The sequence below is a fragment of the Pundamilia nyererei genome, unplaced genomic scaffold (assembly GCF_000239375.1).
Source record: "Pundamilia nyererei isolate P.nyererei 1_Seehausen unplaced genomic scaffold, PunNye1.0 scaffold00001, whole genome shotgun sequence".
Lineage (NCBI taxonomy): Eukaryota > Metazoa > Chordata > Actinopteri > Cichliformes > Cichlidae > Pundamilia > Pundamilia nyererei.
The window spans coordinates 2,974,178-2,998,015 of NW_005187402.1; the positions used below are offsets into that span (position 1 = coordinate 2,974,178).

Below are 23,838 nucleotides of genomic sequence, written 5' to 3' on the forward strand. Positions count from 1 at the left end.
CGTAACAGTGCACAAACAACATTACAACTCTTAACAACCGGTAAAAATATATACCGTGCACAAAAAAATGCATTAGCCACACGCAAGTATAAGCCGCAGTGTTCACAGTGTGGGAAAAAAGTAGCGGCTTATGACCCGAAAACTACAGTAGTCATTTCAAATCCCGTCCATCCTGGTCAGTCTGTTGCTTTAGATCAGGGCTGTCCAACTCCAGCCTCTGACTGGCCAATTGATATATGTCCTCTTCGTCTCAGCCACCTCTCTCAGCACTCCTGTCTGCTTTCTTCATCTCATTTTTCTTTACTAACCTCTGTATTTGGAAAAAAAAGCCTATCCTTCCTCATTCCACCACCAAGTCCCATCTTCTTGGCGCTGTCCCTCACCAAACTCTGAACTAGTTACCGGTATCTGGAATCTCTTCTTTACCACCAGGAGCCTGATTCAACTCTGTGCAGCATTCTTTCATCTTCAACTAACACCATTTAATCCTTGCAGCTTTCTCAATTTACCAGTCATAGTCCCTACATTAACATTTAACGTCCCTACTCTCACCTCTGCTTTCCTGGCTTTCCTTCATTCCTGCTGCTTCTGAACACCCTGTCATAGAACCACGGCCGACCCGGCGGCATTTCCATGCTTTCCAGGATCTTTTATTCTTTCCAGTTGCTGTACAAACACTCGGCTGCAGCTTTGCAGCTCCCAGCCAGGCACATACCACCAACAACAACCACCATTCAGGAGCTGGCTCACCCTTTAAGCCGGTGAGGCGTGATTGCGGATGCCGCAAAAAAAGTGATCTGAGTAACTCTGAATGCTACCAGTAAGGCTGCTCTGAGTATTTCACAAACTGCTGATCTGCTGGGATTTTCCAACACAACTATCTCTCGGGTTTATAGAGAATGATTCAAGGAAGAGAGAAACAGATATAGAAAAGAGAAGTGAACAGCAAAGAAAATGCCTTGATGATTTTAGAGGTCAGTAGAGAATAACCAGACTGCTTTGAACTGACAGGAAGGCGACATTAACTCAAATAACCACCGATTACATCCAATGAATGCAGACACACATCAGATGTCTCAATTTCTACTGAGACATTCTTGTGGTAGGGTCAGACTTGGATCCATCCGTCCTCGTATCAATGGTTCACGCTGCTGCTGCTTGTAATAGTGTGGGGGATATTTTCTTGGTACACTTGGCTCCTTAGTACCAACTGAACATCTTTTTAATGGCACAGCCTGCTCGGGTATTGCTGCTAATCATGTCCATCCCTTTCTGAGACAGTGTGCCCATTTTTAAGGTGTTTTCTATCAGGATAACACAACAACAGCAACTGTGTGATCCTGATACGTCAATTCAGACCAAAATCTTTGAGTAATGTTACCCACACTTGTAGTTTAATTTATGCAACAAAGTATTATGGGAGTTCTAAAGGATAAAGGGGTCCAACCCACTTCTAGCAACGTCTGTCTAATGAAGTGTCCAGTGACTGTACATCAACTGTTTCTGCTGACTGACTAAGGCAACTCTTTATCAAATCTAACTGATTGTAAAGTTAAAGATTTTAAATACCAGTAAGTACGTTTTCTCTTTGGTACGGTCACCTCGAGTTTTGGCAGCTCGTAATGAAAACACCAGCGTCAGTACGTCATTATGAATCTGATGTCTTTGTTTGTGTTGAATATCTCTGTCAAATGAACAAACTTGCAAACATTGCTGACGTATATTGACATCATTTCTGAAAGGTACCAGCTGACTCACAAGTCGCTCTCAAAGTATCCCAGCATAAAATGAATATGCATGTGTGACTCATGTACACACAGACACACTAGCAAATAAATAAATGCTCATGCATGGAAATTCACACTCATTTTTCACTAACATGTTCACACACCCACACAAGCTTATTTGCATATCAGTGGGCACGTTCGTGTCTGGCCTACATTCACAACAGTAACGCTGAATGCAAAGCTTACACGCATATATGAACACACAAGTGCACGCACTCTCTTTCTCGCTGAAAGTGTTCACTCCATCCACTGAGACAACACAGATAATTCACAGATAAACATGCATACATTTGCTGCAGTTGTGCACAGGTGGCACTTTTATTTTTACTTGGTTTATAATTATTTTCACGCACGTCTCTGGAGCAACCCCAGCCTGTCCTTCTCTGGCAAACCTCTCCAGATCCTCCAGATTTAACTGCCTTCTAGCGAGGACCCTGGTCTTTGGTTCACCCGACAGATTTTAAAGTCAGGACGTTGTGCAGGCCAGTCAGCAACGCTCACTTTGAACTTCTGGAGGTCGTTCTTCACCAGGACGTGTGTTTTGGGTCATTGTCATGTAAGACGACAAAGCTATGTGCCACGCCCAGTTTTGCTGCTGACCGCTTTTGGTTTTCTTTCAGAATCTTCACACATCCTTCATGGTTTCTTCCACCTTGATGAGATTCCCAGTTCCAGACACACTGAAGTGTCCCCACAGCATAATGCTCCCACCACCGTGCTTCCCTGTGGTCTCTCTCCTCCTGCTTTCTCCAAACATCTTAGTTTAGTCTTATCTGACCAAAGGACACTTTGAGTGGGCGATCGTGGCTCAGGGGGTTGCGAATCGCATCTGTAACCGGAAGGTCGCCGGTTCGATCCCTGGGCTCTCTGTCCTGGTCGTTGTGTCCTTGGGCAAGACACTTTACCCTACTGCCTACTGGTGTTGGCCAGAGGGGCCGATGGCGCGATATGGCAGGGCCGCTTCTGTCAGTCTGCCCCAGGGCAGCTGTGGCTACAACTGTAGCTGCCTCCACCAGTGTGTGAATGCGAGAGTGAATGAATAGTGGTATTGTAAAGCGCTTTGGGTGCCTTGAAAAGCGCTATATAAATCCACTCCATTATTATTATTAGAATCTTTCTCCAGGTTGTTCTTAGTGTACTTCACACATGTTTGTTGTGATTGTAGAGCTCTTGTTCATCCTTGTTGTTGTTTTTATGGTACTCTACTCCAGTCTGGCTCTAAAACATTTTTCTTGGTCTGCAGCATCACAGTCATTCCTGTGCACAGTTCTAGTGACTGTTATCTTTGATACTACATTTCCTGACTTGGCTAAGTTAATCTCTTGTGTCTAAGCAGTTGTTCCAAGCTCTTTAGAAACGTCTCTAACTATTGGTCTTCGAAATCTTTCTCGTCCTACCTCAGTCAGGCGTGTTCTGTCCTGGGGGTCTCTCTTTGAATTTCTTAATGATACTTCTCACTCCATTTCTTGGCATTTGGAAACATTGTGATAACTTTGTATACAAATAATTGATGATCCCCAAAGAAAACTCATCCTTAGAACATCTACTGGCCTTTAATCCTTTTCTGCTTTATATTTCACAGGGGCTAATAATTTAATCCTCAACCGTGCTTTTGAAATGAAGTGGAAGAGAAGTACAAGAAGTATGTCTGTGTCCCTCTTTGTAAAGCTTTGCTAACATTTGATTAAAAAACATTCCAGTAATGTTTCACTTTACTTTGAATAGGGCATGACATACATCCTCGATGTATCCACACCCAGCATAAATGTCTCCCGTGTCTCTGCCCATTCCCTGCTTGGACATTTTACAATTTCCCAAAAGGTCAAATCAATTTGATATACAGAATGTAGAATCTGATTATGCACACTTAACAGCACAAAATGTGCGCCTTTTTTTCTGTTGCCTTTTGAGAAGAGGAGCAATGACACAGTGGATCGGTCCACAGCGAGCGCTTTGGCTGAGATTACATTAACAGTCATTCACAGCCAGTTAATATACAGTCAACCAGGCCAAAGGTAGACAAAAGCTTCCTTTTGTCTACCTTCTGGCCTGAACATATGATAATTCATTATTTGATGTTTCTGAGCATTTACCGCCCAGAGAATATTTAATGAGGAATGAAAATTACACATTTATTGGATCTCAAATCTTTAGTTTTGAGAATCACCGAATGTAAACCTAGTATGCATGCAAGAACAGGGTGCCTTTTTTCAACCAGTTGGTTTCAGTTTTTTTCTTATTCTTTTTCTTTGCAGAAGAAAAAAAACAACATTACTGTGGACATGAACATTCAAAAGGTCAAAAATCAAGCAACCCTTGAAATGCTGAAGTCATTCCATTTGCAGTCCCAAATATTACGGGCGAGGCAGCAGGAATAATGATCATTATGTTGAGAAAATGGCACTGATTTGTAATATTGTTTTTAATGCTAACAGGAGAGCTTTGTCTCAAAAATTTCACATTAGGTTTGATGACATGAACAGTTTTTCTTCCATCCAAGATTCAAGCTGAAGGAAAGCAATGGTTTAATCTATGTGAGCACCTGCAGAGCTAAAATGATCAGAGCTGGGTGATTCTTATTGACAGACATGTTGCTCAAATTACTTGGAAATGCTCTAAAGTTTCTGACCCTCACACAGTAATATATGACAACAGGGATGTGCACGCATTTACAACTTCCTTGAATTGAACAAAAATGCCAAAGTTTATACAGCATCTTCTGTAAAAACTGCACTAAAATAAACTTTGTCTACTTTATGTGGGGTCTAGCACGTGATTATTACTGTGCCCTGCTGAATGTGCCACACTGCAGTGAACTGTGTAACTATAAAAGGTCTTATTTGAAACCCAAAGTGCAGCAGAAACAGCACACCACTGAGACAGATGCCATTTGAGTACTTGTGTTTTTTTCTTGGTAATTCGTTTTTTTAGTTACAGTGCTGGCTAATAAAAAAGAAGAGAAAAGTCATATATGCATACAGAAATATACTAAAACTGCTATAATAATATTAGCAACTATAATGAAATATTATGACAGATGTCTGCGTTGATCACAGAAACATTATGTTCGAGTAAGTAAAGAATCATTTTCAATTCAGTCCAATTTTATTTATACAGCACCAAATCACAACAACAGTCGCCTCGAGGTGCTTCATATTGTAAGGTCGACCCTACAATACTACATACAGAGAAAAACAACAATCATATGACCCCCTATGAGCAAGCTCTTTGGTGACAGTGGGAAGGAAAAACTCCCTTTTAACAGGAAGAAACCTCCAGCAGTCAGTAGTACTTTCAATTTTCTACAGTATATTAACTAGGCGGCTCATTTTCTTTCTCTTGATGATACTTTCTTTAAGTCACAACACATTTTGGGGTCAAGTTGAAAGGAAGGCAGATGTAAAAGTGAGGTCAGAGGTCAAATGCGATGCAGTGCGGTATTTTGAATCTTTATATGGTACATTCAACGTGTCGATAATACACACCACACATGTAAGAGTCGTGGTTTCTAAGTTTAAGGGTTTTTGGCAGTTTTTGACTGATAAATCATTAAGTCGGCCTTGAAAACCTCAAAGGATGTTCAGTCAAAACTTGTCAACTTCCCGTGCTTACAGACAGAAGGACATGCAAATATGACCACAAACATAATCTCCTTGGTGGAGGAAAAAGAAGAAGAATTAGTTGTAGGTATGTCAGCAGTTAAACCACACCATGTGTCTAACTTCTAGAGCAGTCCTAATGAAAACAAGCAGCAATTTGTGCAATCAGCAGAGTCACCTCACAGCATGCAGACTCTGGGTTTGAACCTCCTAACCCCCCGGCCATTGGTAGTGCCTGCAGGGCTTGCCTCTGTTTCCTACCACAACCCAAACAGATGCGTGTCAGGTTCAGTGGTGAGTCTAAATTGGTTATGGTTGTGAATAAAAGGTCAATTAAGCGTATAGAATAAAGTGCTTTATGAATACATGAGACCAAATGTGGCTAAAAAGCTCTTTGAGTTATCAGTAAGTGTGAGGTAGATGGCAAATCATTTCACGCCACGTATTCCACAATCAGTTTTCACCCAGTAGATCAAATTGCTGCTGTCCTCCATCGTCAAACTCAGACTGAAAAGTGTTGGAATTCAATTTTCTATCTTTGATTGTTGTTTAGTTTTAGTTCAGCCCCAGTCCTGTTCTCAACAACCTCATTTCCAGCAGCAACTGTTTTTAGTTTTGATAAACCAAATGTTTGCTACTACTTCTCGCTGATGACTGAAATTTACATTTATTTTCTACACAGTACAGCCAAAAAAACAAATCCCAAACATATTCATTCAGCAGGTCCTCTTTGCTTTCATTTTCTGGTATTTTCAGTCTCCATTTGTGTCCTCACACCTCTCCATTTCATCATCGATTTAAACAATAACACAACCGAAAAGCAGCGAGTTACAATGAATTGTGGAAACACAGTGTTGTTGTTCTGTCCTATGAATTTTTTATGCGTTCATCGCTTCTTAGATGGTAAAGAAGTACAAAAACAAAGACTGAAATTAGCCATTGTGAATCACTGCTGCGGGGTGGAAATTAATCATGTGACGCATCTGTTGGCGCCGTCCTAGCACGCACGTAAGCACCGACAAAACACACCCTCTGCATCACTGGTGTCCTGTAATTTTCGACACAAGCAACCATTTTCAAAAGTTCAGCGATCTCTAATTCCTGCTGCTGCCTTTCTATGAGCCTGGCTGATACACGTAAACAGCAACCCCATCATTAACATCTATTTGAAGCAGACCTTTGATTTTAATTCAAGTTAGCACAGACTCAGAACACTCACATACACAATTTTTAGTCTTTTTCATAGAGAATTGACACATGCATGTACTGTTGATTTTCTAACCACATGACACATGGAAGCAAAGTCCAAACTCAAAATGGGAGATTATGGAAATATTATATTCAAAAGGACAGTTTACTGCACATAAAGATATATAGACGATTAAAACATGGATACAGCACCATTGTTTTTTCACAAAGGGACACATGAGCTCCCAAATGAAATTGTGAGCCATGAAATTTGAAACACAGTAAGCCAGAAAGACTTACAACTGTAAATGGGGGAGGATCTGTGCAGCGGTCGTATAGATGTGTATAACGAAATTATGGGAAGATTGTGAAAAGAGGAGAGGAAAGTAAAAGAGGAGTGGAGCACAGAAGAGAGGAGAACAAGAGTAGGTCTAGGTGAAGGGTTGTCTCATTAATCTTAAAAGGGCACAGCGGCACCTTCAGAATGCAAATGAAACTATCAGTCTTGTCATAGAAACACGAGGATGGAGCGATGGAGAGATTGACAGTGTTACTGAGGGGAAAGGAAGAAGTAGAGAAAGAAAAGAAAGAAGAAAAAGAGACGGAAAGAGAAACCCGTGTTGAGTGCTTCTGCCATGCTGCAAAAGTCACATAAAGAGCATTTAATCCAACGTGGGAAACTATCTGTTTCCTAAAAGTCAAAGTAATTAAGGCGTCGTAGGTGAGCGAGTGCTTTTCGACTCTATATTTACTCCTGATATTAAGCCTCAGCTTTGTTCTTGCGCTTGTTTGTGTCTAATGGATGCTGAAAAAAATGTATCAAATGAACCAAGTGTTGATTTTCACACATAACACTTGCAATCTTTATTTTTCTGCTCGAGCAAATCTCGCACCACCAAACATTTGGCAATAAAATAAAGTTGGATAAAGCTAGAAAAGAACCAAACCACTATAATCTAAAAAATATATATCGCTCTGCTGTAATGCACGTGTGCATATGATCATATGGATTAAAATCTACATTTGTTTGGCTTCATGCAGGATTGTAACCCCACACTTCCTGGTAGAAGTTCAGTGATGTGCTTGTGATATTGTACCATTGTGCCTAATCGCCTATGCAGCACCAGATCTGGTCTGAAAGACACGTAATTGGCAAAAGTCTCTTGTCATGGCCTAGATTTTGTAAAGCTTAAAAACAGAGCTCACAGGTGGTGCAGGAGTCTGGTCTCCTCTGAGGCTGTTTGAATTACAATCTGCTGAACAGCTCTTAAATGTAAGAAGCTTTAATAGCTCTACAACCCAGCTGACTGATGGTTGATGTTAATTCTCACCTCCTCCTGTATGACAGGGCATTTTATGCAAGACACTGAACCCTGAATTGTTTCCAGTATAAGCCAAGACTTTGAATAGTAACTCATTTTTAATGATCACAATATGAGTTAATCAGCTGGTGCTTAGTTAACTCCAGAAACCACCTTCATGTGCTCAGACACAGAATAAATTATGTGTGGAATAGGACAGGCTTTTAAGGGAGGACAGCAGTATTGAGGATTGTTAGACACTGGGAGGTGGTGAGGGGGGGAAGGTGTCGGGCAGCACGGCGCGCTGGCTTTTCAGAGTCAGTGAGGTAAAATGGGAAGGTGGTAGGAGTGGAAGCAGAGAGCGCTGCTGGTCATCAGAGGACAAAGGCAGTTCATCAACAGGTTCACCTGCACAGGGACAAGAAGGAATCATTAGGTGAGAAAAGTTGTGTTGTGAGCTGTCTCTGTGACTGAGGCAGCATCTAGTTGGTGTGACAGCTGGGTAGCTCCATTCTCTTTATATTTGGCTTTGTGATACTGCAGGCCGTTGATCAATTGATGGGGGCAACGGTCAGCTCTCCCTCAGGGCTCTTCCTGACAAAACACTGCACTTTCGGGCTCTACACCTGCAGTACAGCTGTGGTTTTCCATTGTTTTTCTATCAACAGCGTAATGTTGTAAAATCAATGTTTCCTTCTAAAAATGGCAACTCTGTAAAGTGATAATATATGTTATGTCCAAAGCCCAGCATACTTTTAATGATGATCTCCTTCCTCTCTTTTCTCTCTTTCAGCTCTCCAGACCACACAACCTCCCAAGGTCCTTTTCCCCCCAGACAGACAAGACACAGTGATAGAAGTCACACCTGGTGAGGAACAGCAATTCCTCTCTATTTCTTTATCCTTGGTTTCGGGTGATGATCCTCTAGGTCCTTATTTTTAGAATGGCATCTCCATTCTGGGTGCAAAGTGCTCATCACTTTGGTGTCTCTTCGTGGAATGGCGTGCTCCATCAGGGCGTTTCCACGAACACTTTGGTTTCAGCCTGTGGCAGCGCATGTGATCCGTTTCACTTTACTGTGGCCTTTCAGGCATGCGTGAACTTTAGCGATGGAAGTCTACTTGAATGTGTTAACGGTTCTGCATCTTGATGATGAAAGATGCAGCTAAGCGTACAAACAGCTGATTGATCGATTCTGCAGATCTGTCATTTACATTTAGCAGTCATTGTCTTTTTTTAACTACTCCAAATAAAATATTTAGGGTCGCCTCACAGGAGTTAAGTTAGTGGAGATTATTAGCTGTGTCCCAAAACCTAGGCCGCATCCTTCTGAGGACCCAGCCTTCGCGGTCTACATGGGCCGAAGCCTTCAGATTTGCGTCACTGCTGTCTCGTTGGACTTTAATAAACTCGGTGTAAATTCTCGATGTCTCACACTTCTGTTTAATCAGTTTTTTGTTTGACGTTTATTCAGCTGTGTGAAAAAAACGGAGGAACCCACCCGATGGATTAATAAAGTTTTATTGAATCTAATCTAATAATTTTAATCTCAGCCAAACTGATTTACTCACAAACAAAAAAAATACGGAAAAAAGCCAAACAATAAGATCTTTAGGTTATCTAACTGATTAACCTGACTAGTGAAAGACCGCGGGGATCTGAAAACATTTTGTGGCGAGAGTCCGGTGTTCTCGCCGGCTCTGGTGACTCTGGTGGGTAACAGACGTCTCCGAAAACGTCGGAGCACTTTTGTAAATATGTGGTGTCTTGATAAACCGAGCAGATATTTGAAGTTTACACAGCTACATTCTCGCCTGAAAATGTGTTAAACGTTTATTTTGTGACCCAGAAAGAGTATTAAAACTTAGTAGCTGCCACCATTGTTGGTCCATTTATCGTTGGGGTTTTCTCTGTTTTATTATGGGGTCTTCACCTTACAATACAAAGTGCTTTCTGGTGACTGTTGTTGTGATTTGGCATTTGGATATGATTGGCAGTACTGTGATGGGATCCTGCCCAAAACCACATCCATGACCTTGACTTCTACTCTTTCTTCCTGTACATGTATGTGAAGGGAACACTACTTCAGCATTTGAATTTCTCCATTGTCGTAAATGGCCTGTATTTATACAGCGCTTTACTAGTCCCTAAGGACCCCAAAGCGCTTTACATATCCAGTCATCCACACATTCACACACTGGTGATGGCAGCTACATTGTAGCCACAGCCACCCTGGGGCGCACTGACAGAGGCGAGGCTGCCGGACACTGGCGCCACCGGCCCTCTGACCACCACCAGTAGGCAACGGGTGAAGTGTCTTGTCCAAGGACACAACGACCGAGACTGTCCAAGCCGGGGCTCGAATCGGCAACCTTCCAATTACAAGGCGAACTCCCAACTCTTGAGCCACGATCGCCCCGTGACTCAAGACTTAAAGACATAAAGACTCAAGACATAAATCATAACTTGAGAAATTTCCCATATACATTTCAGTCAGTGTGTTTTTATATGAGCAAACTTCTTCTAAGTTTAGCCTGGTTTGTGAATCAGACTGAAGCCAATTGGCCAAAATAATCACATCAGCTGGTATAGCTCCTTGGGGCTTTGTAAAAGGATACTTTACTGAACCCTGAAGGGTCATTGGCTCCATCGGTTAGAAAGCTAGAGGTCAGCTTTGACCACTGAACAGCAAGCAGAGATTTAGAGTCTCGTGTGAGATAATGCAGAGACGGTGGCTCGCTGAGCCTGTCACCGTGCACTTTATCCATTGCAGTCCCGTCGCGTCTGTGTTCTTTTATTTCCCCCAGTCAACGACTAACAATGACTTATGTGCAGATATGTTCTCAAACCAATTTACTCTGCGCTTAAATATTTGCAGCACTCACACAGCACTCGCCGCAGAGCTGTCTTATCTACTGATGCGACCTGGCAGAGAGTCAAAACCGTGACATTTAAAAAAATACCCGTCCTTTCACTTCGACTCATCTTCAGTAGATGATTTTCAGATGAGAGTAAAAGTTTGTTTGGATTAGTAATTTATATCAGCCTCAAAAAAATGACATTTAAGTGCCGTCGCCGTAGCAATGTAACGAAAGCAACAGGAAACGTGACGTCTAATAGGAACGTGAAAAAAAAATCTATAAGCTGCTCATGAAAAACCAAGACAGGTGAGGTGAAGAATCTATGAGAGAAACATGAAAAATTCAGCGCTGAAAGGATCTCATTAAGATTTGCTTGTGTACCAATCAGTGTGCGCTGTGCTCTGAGGATGGCCCAGTTGGCTGCCTTCGTTCCCAGCTGCACGTGTGTTGTGTGTGTTTAAGTGTATAAACCCATCATGCATGCGCGTGTGTGTGTGTCTGCCCTGCTGTTTGGCGGTCTTTCTGACAATGTTAGCACTGTAGGCAGAAATGTGTTTGGATGTGTGCACAAGTCTGCGCATTTGTGTGTTTCCATTAACTCCAGATTGATGTAGTAACAAATAGGCCCTTAGGCCTCTGTACACTGATTGCAGCAGGGACACCTTTTAATGGGCACTGCATTCTCACCCCTACCAAACACAAACAAACACACACACACATACACACACACACGGCCACAGTGTGACCCTGTGGTACATTTTTAATTATCATCTTGTTTTAACCTGGGGGAGATTTACATCAGCAACCACAGTTATGTTCTTCATTTTCCTCCACCCCCCTCTCTCCTCCACTCATCTGCTCCACTCTTCTTCTTTATATTTACACTTTCACTCATTTTTTTCTCTTCTTTCCATCCTTTTATTCTTTCTGTCTCATTTCATCTTCGGTACCTTCACTTTCTATTTCCTTTAATATTGGTTTTATTTACTTTTTCCTTCTCTCTGCCGTCCTGCTCGCCACCGCTTTTGTCATTATTCCATAATGCCTTGGGTTATACATGCGATTTCCTGTTACTATGCCGACATGGTCTAGAGGCAACAAACAGACAAAAATAACTATTAAACATAAATTTGTGATATTTGTGTTAAAAGAAATCAAAAGTAAAATCAGAAAAGCTAACAGTGTTTGAGGAGTTCTACACACGTCCCGGATATCCTGGAAATTCATCCTTACTCTGAATGTGCAGCTTTGTAATAAATGTTAAGTACTACTGCTAAGGATGAGCAACTTAAATATGTGAAAGAGATGAGAATAAATGAGTTATTGGAAGACTTGCTGTGTTTTTATCCAATCAATAGTAATACTTTGGATGGAGTCCAAAGAATAAAATATGTTTTCTGCCTCTTTAAACACATTCAGAGTTTCCATCTCTTAATACATTTTTGTTGCCAATTAAACTCTTTGATTGTTTCCAAACTGTCACAGTCAGAAATATATTCAAATTGGAAGTCAAAAACAAACATTTCCAAAACTGGGCATGTTTAACTGAGTATTCAGGAAACGATCAGTTCCCATTATTTTTCCCAGCATAACAGAGAAATGGAAGTGACAACGCAGCCTGACAAACGGAGCATAAAGATTGAGAACCAATGTGAGTATAAGATCAGTGTTGCTGAAATTATGAAACACCGCGATATGACTCGCAGTTTAATTTAACACTGTAAAATGTGCTTTCTGCTCATCACAGGCTCAACAAATTAAGGTTCATCATTTAATTCAATAATCATTGTTCTCAGATCGATATTTAAACCCGGTGAAGCTCAGCTAATTGTTGGACTGTCACACGCCTCTGACGTCTGTCCATCCATCTTTCTCAGACATCCACCCTAACGGCCTCCAACTCTTTGATTCCTGTTTCCATCTATCTGTCAACTCCTCACAGCAAAGTGTTGCTATTCTGATGACCAAGCTGGATCTATGATCCAAACACAACCTGCCAGCTCATTTCAAATCTATCGCATGTGACTCATTCAGTACAGAGGGTGCCGCTGTAACGCTGTCGTGCTTCATGTCTTTGGCATCAGTTTGGGATTAGTTGTTGTTGGGATACTTTGGAACCATTTCATTGATTTAAGGCTGTTATTTATTGCCTGATTTGCATTGAATGGGCAGAGGAAGAACTAAACAGTTCAAAATCTCTCTGCGGGCTAGTGACTGGGACGTCATTTTGAAAGTAGTTGCAGTTCTAGAACTTTTCCTGAGTAACAGCCCCATCGGAGATTTTTAACATGCACTCATTCACGCGACCACTAGAGGTCTACTACACAATCAAACTCAGCCATTCATAAAATTCAGAGCAAGCTTTTTAAGGCATCTAAATGCTTCACTTCTTTTTCAGTTTTCTCCTTTATTGAGATTCTTTTAAGTGATTCTCTGTTTTATGGATGTTTTTCTTGTTTTTGGCTGCTGTGAGACAAAAATAACATAATAACAAAATAATATCTAAATAAAGTACATCTGACCTTATATTTAGATTTTATAACACAACGAAATTAATTTGCTTCCAAACTTTTTGTTTTAAGACAGAAATATTGCTAACATCCAGATTATAAAACAACCAAAGTTGGCTTAAAGTTGGTCCGTCTCCCCTTCATAGCTGTGCTGCTGCTGCTTTTAAATCCCCACTTTGTGTTAGACTCACCCAACCTTCATGTTAGGGATCGTCACCGATGATGAGAGTCGGGTCTCCAGCTGTGACCCAGAGACCAAAAAGCAGTGTTTAGTAGTAACGTGTCCAAGCCCGAAGGTGGCCGATCTGACCGGCAGCGTTTTTTGTGTTTTTTACTGACACTCTCTATGTTTTGTTCCATAAATTATCCTTCAACTAGTCCTCAGCTGCTGATGTTCATTTCCCAATGACACGCCAAGCACTCTGGGAAATAAAATAGCCTTCATGGAAATCACCTAAGCACACACAGGCACACAACCTGTGCTTTTTAGCATTATGCAGATGAATTATCCACGTGGACGTCAGGTGCACATTCGCCAAATTTATTCTTGATTTTGATAAACATTTGAAGTCGTTGCACAGATTGATGTTTTCATTTCAGTTTCATTAGCTGCTGCCTGAGTTTAGACACCACACAAACAAGTCACGCTCTCTGATACTTTCACACATAGAGCAGTATTAGATGCTGCTGTGAGGTTTGCTGTGAAAGGCAGGGGAAGATAAGGAGGTAAGCTTTCTTCTCTTTACTGCCCCCCCTCCCCCCTTTTCTTCTCTTTCTCCGTCTGTCCCTGTCTTTTTCGTATTTATCTCTCTACGTCTGTCTCCCTCTGCGCCGTGTCTGCCTCTATCTCACCTTCCTTCCATCTGTATATCTTCCCTCCATCACACTCTCTATATCTCTGTCCTTTTGTCTTTCTCTTTAAGGCTCATTCAGCCTTTTATTTTTTCTTCAAATGCTTTAAAACTGTGAGGCGCTATATCAATATTCCCCTTCAACCTGTCACAGACAGATAATGTGAGGTAAGAGCGGGATAAAATGAATGCAAGAAAGGTCTTAATGTTTCCGACATCCATCCTTCAGAGAGACTCTGGAGTCACCGTGCTGCATCATTCTGCACCGAATTCCATCAAATGATTGGCAGCAGAAACATACAGTGGCAAAACAGGAATGTTATTGCTGTAGTACCACCTAAAAAGTAAAGGACAGAAGGTGAGGAAGGAAAAAATGCATGAAAAGGAAGGATAGAAGGAAGCAAGGAAAAACAAAGTACATAGGAATGAGGGTAAATGCTTCTGACAACTGACAATAACAATACGTAAAGCAGTTTTATGTGCAATAGTGCATAGTGCATAGTTGATTGAACAAATTATGAAAAAATGGGGGGTTGATAACTTGTCAGGATGGATGCACAAAAAAGTTGGAAAGAGGGGCATAAAAACAGCTCAGAAATGAAAGAAAAGTAAAGCAAAAATTGGCAAGAGAAGAAAAAAAAAGTTTAAAAAGGCAGCCGAGATATAAAAAAGGAAAGAAAATGAGGACGCGATAAAAACAATGGAACAACAACGGAGGAGATGGGAAGTGATAAAATAAGAAGTGCAGTATGTAGATAGAATCAAAGGGAAGAAGTGAGGAGCAAACAATGATGAAAAGGAAATAAGGAAAGGAGAAATGTAACTCTATGAATGTTCAAAAGACTCTTGTGTTTCCATTACAGAAGAAGAAGAAGAAGAAGCCGATCACAGTAAGATCAGTGGGAGTCAAGTTTATTTGTGCAGTGCAGTTTACTTAAATATAATCAGTGTGCTTCAGGTTGAACTGCATTAAAATTAAAACAATTATGTAAGCTAATCGATTAGACCTGTTGATTAGGTATTTGCTTGACTGACCTTCTCAAAGTGTCCTTGCCGTGTTCTGACTTTTTCATATGGATGCTGAGAAAAAGATAAAAGTGTCTTTGCAGGCAGTTCAAAGGGAGGACACAACTGTACAATAACAACAAGGCTGAGAGGCAGGGTCCAAAAAGAAGGTGTTACAGCTGTGGAAGAGTAACGGAAGGAAATTTGTAGACTGAGTTGAACTAAAGTCCAAAACACACACACACACACATACTAAAGAAGTCCTTTAAACACAGAAAAACAGGAACAACAGGAGGCTGCTAGAGAAAACTCAAAATGCAGACATGCGACAATATAGAGTCCAAAGATTTTTGGACGGAGATGCAGTTTTTGTATTTCTTCTGCATCACAGTGGATTTGAAATGAAACAATTAAGATGTGATTAAAGTGCAAACTTTCAGCTTCAATTCAAAGGTTATGACAAAAAAAAGGAACAATAAAAGTTACATTACAGACAGCTTAACACACAGTCCCAATTTTAATTAAACAATTCTAAGAATTGCTTTTAATTCTGTATAGACATGACAAAATAGTGAGAGCACAAGGACACAATCAGTAAATTATAGTGAGGGACAGAACGCAGACAAGGTGAGAGGGAGCAGGAACAAAAGCAGGCAGGAAATACAGTGGAAACCCGGCTTACGAAGTCCCCATTTAACCAAAATTTCAAGTTACGAAGGCACGGGCAATATTTCTGCCCGTGGTACGGCAAAATGCCCACGTAAATAGATAAAATAGAAAATTTAAAAAAATTAAATTCCATAATGTTATATACATGTACACGTACGTATGTATGTATGCATACGCATGCTTTCTTCAACCTCTGCCACATCCTCCTCCACCAAGAACTTCATCTTCAGCCAGCATCGCCTCACTCAAAAGACGATGGAAAAAGGTGCTTCGACTAAGTCGGGGTTCCACTGTAAAACCAAAGTAAAAGAGGACAACAAGAGAAGCTCATGCAGAGAGGAAGATGCTGACGGCCATATGGGAGAAGGTAATATACATAAAAAAACACACTCAAACCGAATACTGTGGCCTAGTTAGTTGAAGGAATTCAGGCTCTACATGTGGACAAATCCAGAACTTGTCAGACTTGTGGCCTGTACTCCAAAGCAGGATTTGGCAGATAATTTAGGGGTAACTGGGTTTTCAGTATCACAGAGGCGGTGCTTAAGGAGGAGTTATACAAAACTACTGATAACCACACAATTCTTCAGAAACGAGCCTCACCATTTCCAAAAGACTCTGAGGACCTCTCTGCATGTAAGAAAGTTTAAAGTTTTTAGAGACTATCAAGTTTTCATTATTCCCTTACAAGCATCAATAGGAAATACAGTTACTCGGAAGCAAACAAGCCTTAATATGGAGATCTTGTAAAACAGAGAACCTCATACTTAATGGAATCATAAAAATTTCCAGGTAGGCTAAATATACTTGGCAGTTTGAATTCTGTTTTCATATTTGTTTGTTATTTGCTCACGCACCATTTAACTGCAATGCTGATTGAGGCTGATTACACACAGTTGGCATTTTTTAGTGGCTTTCTCTCCTGGCGTCAATTACACTTTCCTACAAAGCACTTTTCCACTTTGATAAACAGTACACACACACATATATATGTATCTTTTTAATCCTTTTCCACACACTCGCACGCTTTAGCTATAGCAAGTGCTTGTGCACTGCATTGTGTTTTTAATCTCTCTGTATTATTTCGATCTCTTTTTTTGGTAATATCAGTTAACCCCTCCTGTTTCTGATTGGTCACCACTCTTGTCATGTGAAAGCCTCATAGCTAATTTGGAGAACCCTGGCTCGACTGAGGGAGCTGCGCTGCTCTTGCCTGATTGCCAACGTTCTTGTAAGCAATGCCAGAGCATCAAAAGGATTTCCTGGATATGTTGAACTCGCTTGATAATCAGTGTTTGGGTTGTTACACATTACCCATTACTTTTCTTAAAGTAATGCACTGCATTGCTTTTCTTAAAGTAATGCAGTGCATTACTTAATTACTCACCAGAGAAAGTAATTCAGGACACTACTCATTGTATTACTTTCTCATTACTCCAACAAATGACCTGAAACACACTGTCTCATAATTACCAGTTAACAACAGAAACCTACAGGCTACAGTCCCACACACCAACACAAATCCCAATCCTAATCAGGACAAATGTGATCTCTTACTGTTTAGGTGTGAAAACAAAGCCGAGGACACGAAGCAAAAATGAAAACCAGCTCTAAGAGTCTTCAAAGCCATCGTCACAGCGATTCTACTTTAGAAACATGAACAGATAGAAACAAAGGGTGCAAGCCTGACTGCTCATCACTCACTTCAGGCTCTGACTGTTGGACTGGGGTCAGCATACAGTCGGCTTTAGCATCACTCTGGGTTTTTTGCTAGCTTTGTGTTAGCATGCTGTCTGTGCAGATGCTTCCAAAGAGCCAAAGTTCTGTAAGCAGTATAATGTGGAGTAATGTTTTTATTCTGTACTGTAGTGTACTTGTATTGTTTTTTAATGAAAATATCTCCACTACTGCTCGCCGCTCCACCATTGTCCTCCTTTGGCAGCTAAACAGCTAATGTTAGCGCTAGCAAGCAGGAGGAAAAAAGGATTGATTTTTTTCCCCCCTCTCTATCACACGTAGGACACACGGTACATCGCATTACATAAGCTAGTACAAGGTGTTTAGCCTTTCCATCAGCATCATAATGTTCACACGGACAGTTCTCTCCCTCGATCTAAACGGGCTTTTGACAGACAGGAGAGCGAAAATAGAGTGAAAATCAAAGTTGTGAGGGTGGAGTAAGAGCCTCAAAGGGATTGAGAAAATAATTGCAGTTGAAAGGATGATCAATATGCGATGGACGTGCAATAAAGAATGGGTTTTGTTCTTTCTTTTACTCCTGCTTTCATTTGTCATCGGGGGGCTCATGAATATGGTAATCTGCTTTTGTTTGCTACCTTGATAGAGAAGGAGGGACTTGCAGAGAGAGAAAGAGAGATAGAAAACAAAGAGGGTGAGAAATGTCTGCAGTGGAGCTGAGATCGTGAAAACACCTGTATCCATCTGTTTTTACAGGAAAAAAATAACGGCAAGAAAAGAAAGAAGTGGGCTCCAAGGTCACAGGTGTATGTCGCTGGGAGAGAGGATAGTTAGGAAGAAAAGTGAACCATTTGTAGCCCAAGGTCAAATAGTGGTTAAGCCTGTCTATGTGTGTGTGTAAGGCTTACTGTGTTGGGCGTACGAGGCAAATTACTGCATTTGAACAGAATACGATAAAAAAGCATTAAATCATCTTCCATGTCATGTTTCAAAAATGAATGAAAGACTCAGGTTTCAACCTGCAAGCCTACAGTATTATAATTATATGATGCAGGAAATGAGGCCATTACTGGGTGATAATGAGATGTTTTTCAGTGCAATGACAATGAAAATACAGCATTAGATACTGTATATAAGAGGTAAGAAATTTACATTGAAACCACATATCATTCACAGGTTTTTTCACCAGTCGATGCCGGCTATGCTCAGAATGTTTCATCACAGTTTGACAATAGATTTCTTTCTTTCTTTTTTATTTGGACAGTATAAGAATCAGTTATCACACAATAATGCCACATTATTAGCTTTTAAAGTGGTTGTAGAAGTCATTCTAGGAAACAGTTAACTTTTAATCATTCATCCAGGCAGTAAGGAAAACTGTACACCTTCAAAGTAAAGGTTATGCTTTACCACTGCAAGCAATCAAAAGGCTCACTTCATACTTTGGAGGTGAATTGTCTAACTTTTGCAGATTGCATGTCACTGTATGCACACACATGTATGCACATCTTCTGTACAAACTATGGTTGACCATGGAAACATGCAAACCTCTTTGCGATCAAGGCGATTACAAGTGTTTTGGTGTAACATTGTATATCTCTTTTCGATTAATTTCATGCAGTGCCTACAAGCAACCTCTTGAAACCCAGCTGGAGAATACACGTTTTCCCTAAAACCTGTGGTTGTCAGATACTGACCAGTCTCTAGGCTTATGTGGTCGGGGCCTTAAAAAGTCATTTGAACACCTGTTAATACTAGGATTGTATTTAATGCAACTTTAGAGTACGATTTGGACGTTAAAAGCAGGCTGTATTTTGCACATATGAGGGAGGAGTGTTTTTGAACTGGTGACATTTGTATAATTATTAATTAGTCTAGATTACACTGGGTGCTAAAGTAGTTCTCCAAATCTGCAAATCATCAGATGTTGTACTTCCATAATTTTGAAGCTGGGGTGAGTACTATGTGTGTTTGATGTAGCATCAACATACAGCTGAGAAGTGGATCATGCCGGAGATGTTTAAAAATATTTCTAAGGACAGAAAGGTAAATCACATTGCTGTGAAGTCACATGTCTTCCCTAATGGGGAGAGCCTCCAACTTTAAAGAACCACCTGTCAAGCTTCAGGGACGAGGATTTGAAACCCAAACGACATCATCGGAATCTTCCTTTTTTCTCTTGGTTGGCACACTGACTTGAGTCAGTTGATGTGACTTCAAAGCTGCATTTTAGAAAGCAAATACCTTAAAGCCTCAGACCCCGAAGCTGTAGCTCAGCATTTAAGTGTGTTACTTGATCTCCGGTGTGAGACAGACTCTGATTGATTGAAAATCAAGTGCACTGGTTATTTAACATCATTACACAGAAAGGCAGCAGTGTGGCATTAACCTCGATTAATTATTGCATAATTTGATGCCTGGAGGCTGTAAATATTTATTATTCACAACAACATTCATTCTTTCAAGTTAGTTTGTCTGTTTAGTGAATTACATAAATATCACTTCATGCCTTTAGCAGGCAAATAACTTTACAAGGAGGTAAGATTATATAGAAAAACATATGTACAGCATGAATTTGGTAGGTTATATTTTTTTTTTTCTGTTATTTAAGCCAGATGTGTCAGAAAAATCCGAAAAGATTTGGCTTTTGTTAAAAAGTCATATTTTACATGTCTTTGGTTTTATGATTTCAAAAACCTACCACTGAAACTCAAACCTCAGTGAGTTAGTTTTTGGAGTCAAGACAAACAACCTGGTAATAATACAGTAGTTTGTCCATCAAATGGACTAAAAGTTGTCAATAAAATCAATGCAAAAACAAGCATGCAGGCATACAAGTGAGGATTTGGAGGGACACAGTTTTCCTTGTAAGTTTGCCTCTGTGCAGCATCACAGTGAACTTTAAATAAAACAATCTTGATGTGATTGAAGCACAGCTTTAATTTGATAAAGTTGACACTTCAATTATGTCTTGATTCTTTGTACACAACCACAATGGATTGTAAATCAGAGGATGTTTTATTTTTTTAACTTATGTCGTTGCCCAAGGGCAGCAGGTGGTGCAGTGGTTAGAAATGTCTCCTCCACAGCAATTGGTCCTGCGTCCTGCTCGTGTCTTCGTGGATTCTCTCTGGGTACAGTCCAAAGACATGGGGGTTAGGTTAACTGGTGATTCTAAATTGGCTGTAGGTGTGAATGGTTTTCTGTCTCTACACTGTAAAATATAACTTGTTGTTTCAACTTAAAAATATCAGGTAAAGGGCTGCCTTAAAATTTTAAGTTAAGTCAAGAAATAAAGTTTGTTCTTGTAACACAACCAAATGTTATGTTGAAAAATCACATGTTGTCTAAACTTTCATCTTAGTTTAGTTGACTGAGATTTGTTAGTCAGTTCAACTCCTTTAATTGTTATTTTTACTTGGGGAAACCCTTTCAGCTAAATTAAAATAATCTATTGTTTATTAAACTCTTGTCCTAGTTCAGTTGACTTGGGTTTTTTAGTTAATTCAAATACTTTAGTAGGTCTTTCAACTTAGGAATCTATTTTAGCTTAACTAACATAATCTGTTAGCTAAATTGATTTAAGTTTATTAATTAACTGAGCTCCTTACGGTAGCTGAGTGAACTAAATCAGTTTCATTTTAATTATCAGAGTTGATTGACTGGATGTAAAGAAAAATGTGTATTGAACATCTTAAGTTTTTTTAAGCTTTCTAACACCCATTTCAGCAAAACTGCCTGTTAGGTTTATCTTAGATCTCAGGTTTAAATATCTACATTCCTTTAAATAAATGTTCTGTTGTTTACAGAAAAAAAAATAAAAACTCACAGATTCCATTAAAGTGTATCTGATCATTTCAGGCAGAAGGTTTGTTTTAAGAACATGACAAGACAATTACTCATGAGCACCCAACATTCACCATTTATTGTGCCATCTTAGTCATCTGAGAAACAGAAAAATCAGTGACGTAGCTCATTAGGCTCACAAACCATCAAAACTCAAAAGTTGCTCCCTGTGAAACAATAAATTTGAACCTGGTCTTGAGCCCAGTTTGGGTGAAGATTAAATTCTGACCAATACTCTAGGAGCAGTAGTGATTCTTGTGAAGTAACTACATAAAGTCTGCATTAATGTAATGTATCAACGGGAGACTTGCTATTTTAGAAAAGTTATTCTTTACATTTGCAAAATTTTAAAACTTCACTGTGCTCAGTCACACCTGTTAGCATAAAACTTGAAATATTAAAATAGTACAAAACCTTTGATAAGTGACAGTAAAGATCAGTTTATAACAACTAAGACATCAAACTCTTGTATTTGTCTTCGTTTACAATTGCAACAACTTCCACAGAACCAATATCTCTGAAAATGAGTGCATGCTTCTGAAACATTTGATAATATGAATATTTCAGAAACATTAGTTTGAGTCTGCTCAATTGCAAAACAAAGGAAAAACTACTGACTTGCATGAGATAAACATCTGCAGAGTCCACCATTATATTGTTGTTCACATAAGTTTCTTAAACCATGAACAAATGAGTAATTGTCTAATCTGGAATGTAAAGTGTAGTCATTTAGTGACATACAAAAGTGAGAATGAGAACTTGCAAGAATAAAAAAAAACAAACAGTAAAATAAAAACTGTCCTTAACACTAAGGCAATTGTATGCTGTGAGCATACTATTACAGTTCTGCTTGGCGTTCTGCAAGAGTCTGTTTCTTAGACCATGCACTAGTGAGATGCACTGCCTTCCACCAATGTTCATTAGGACGTTCTGAATGACTTCAAAGATGCCCTTAACTTCCTTTGGATAGTCTATGCTGAGGGCAAAAAGAAGGCCCATCAGCATGGAAATGGCACTTGAGACATCCCTCAGATTAGACAGGATTACTGCCGCCTCAAGGACAACCAACACATCGATGATGTCTTCTTCTTTCACCATCACAATGCCAACTTTCATCCCCTTAGAAAACGTGTCTTCAATACCTGTCAGCTATAAAAGGGTTCAAAGACAAAATAAAATAAAATTACACAATTACACAATATCCCTCGTGCTTAAGAATTCATGTCTTTCCAAAGAAGAGCCATACTGATACCTTGGATGATGGTGATTGGCTTTGAGTAACACTTAATAGTTGTTAAAGTTTTTTCAGAATGAGATATGCACCCCCCAAATCCATTTCTTGCTTTAAACAAAGACCATGTTCATAAATAACTGAGCATGTCTTCAATTGCAGAATTCAAACAAAATTTTCAATTTAAATGGTAAATGGCCTGTATTTGTATAGCGCTTTATTAGTACCCTAAGGACTCCAAAGCACTTTACACATTCAGTCATTCACACACATGGGTGGATGACTGAATCGTGGCTCAAGAGTTGACAGTTCGTCTTATAATCGGAAGGTTGCCGGTTTGAGCCTCGGCTCCGACAGTTTCAGTCGTTGTGTCCTTGGGAAAGACACTTCACCTGTTGCCTACTGGTGGTGGTCAGAGGGCCCGGTGGTGCCAGTGTCTGGCAACCTCGCCTCTGTCAGTGCGCCCCAGGTTAACTGTGGTTACAATGTAGCTGCCATCATCAGTGTGTGTAAATTTAAATCTACTTATGCCAAATATTGGCTGTGCTCTGAACCAAATCTGGCTGAGAATACATGAAATGTGCAAACTGCAGCTACACTACAGGATCAGATTGTGGCTCCATCGACAATGCTTCTTTAATCAGTTTATTGATTAAAGTTTATTCCCCCCCCCCCTATATTAACAGCATAAAAAAAGAGCATATAGACATGGCTGAACAGGTTGCATAATTGGCATTGAATATCAACATCCACCTTTACCCAGCTGCCCAATGGCTCTGGGCCAGTAACCTTTAATTGCTTACCCAGTCTACACAGTCTCTTTTCCAGGGTCCAGGACATTTCACCAAAGTATTGCCCCCCACAGCTGTAGCAGCCACTGCAGCCCCTTAAATATCCTAATATCTCTGCCATTACAATATACAATGTGAGAAATCAAACGTAAAGCTGAAGTGAACAGTACAGCAGCGAAATGTCAAAGACCCTGGTGAAGACATGAATAAACATAAGACACTAATAATATCAATGCTAGCTTGCCAGTTAGCTTCTCTGAAACCTAGACCAAATCCAGTGTCAAAGATTTTGTAATAATACATTTGGTGAGGAAAAAGTACACATGTTATCATGTGGTATCTATTGTTTCATATATGCCACATGTTTCATTTAAAATCCACTGTGGCGCTGTCATTATTAAATTTACTAAAAGAAACAATGCTAACCTTCACAGTCTTGAAAGTGTGTGAGGGATCTTCCTTTAGAAAATGAGGTCCTCTGTCCTCTTCCTTTGTGTAGGG

At 40.1% G+C, this 23,838-nt stretch overlaps 1 protein-coding gene across 4 annotated transcripts in view; it reads left to right on the forward strand.

The window, feature by feature from the left end:
- il1rapl2 (interleukin 1 receptor accessory protein-like 2) overlaps positions 1-23,838 on the forward strand; it is a 479,888-nt gene that overhangs the window by 364,538 nt on the left and 91,512 nt on the right. For all 4 annotated transcript variants that reach the window (XM_013913212.1, XM_005719422.1, XM_005719421.1 and 1 more), the window contains exon 7: positions 8,669-8,743. In XM_013913212.1, the coding sequence (XP_013768666.1) occupies positions 8,669-8,743 (75 nt within the window). The remainder of the gene's footprint in view (positions 1-8,668; positions 8,744-23,838) is intronic.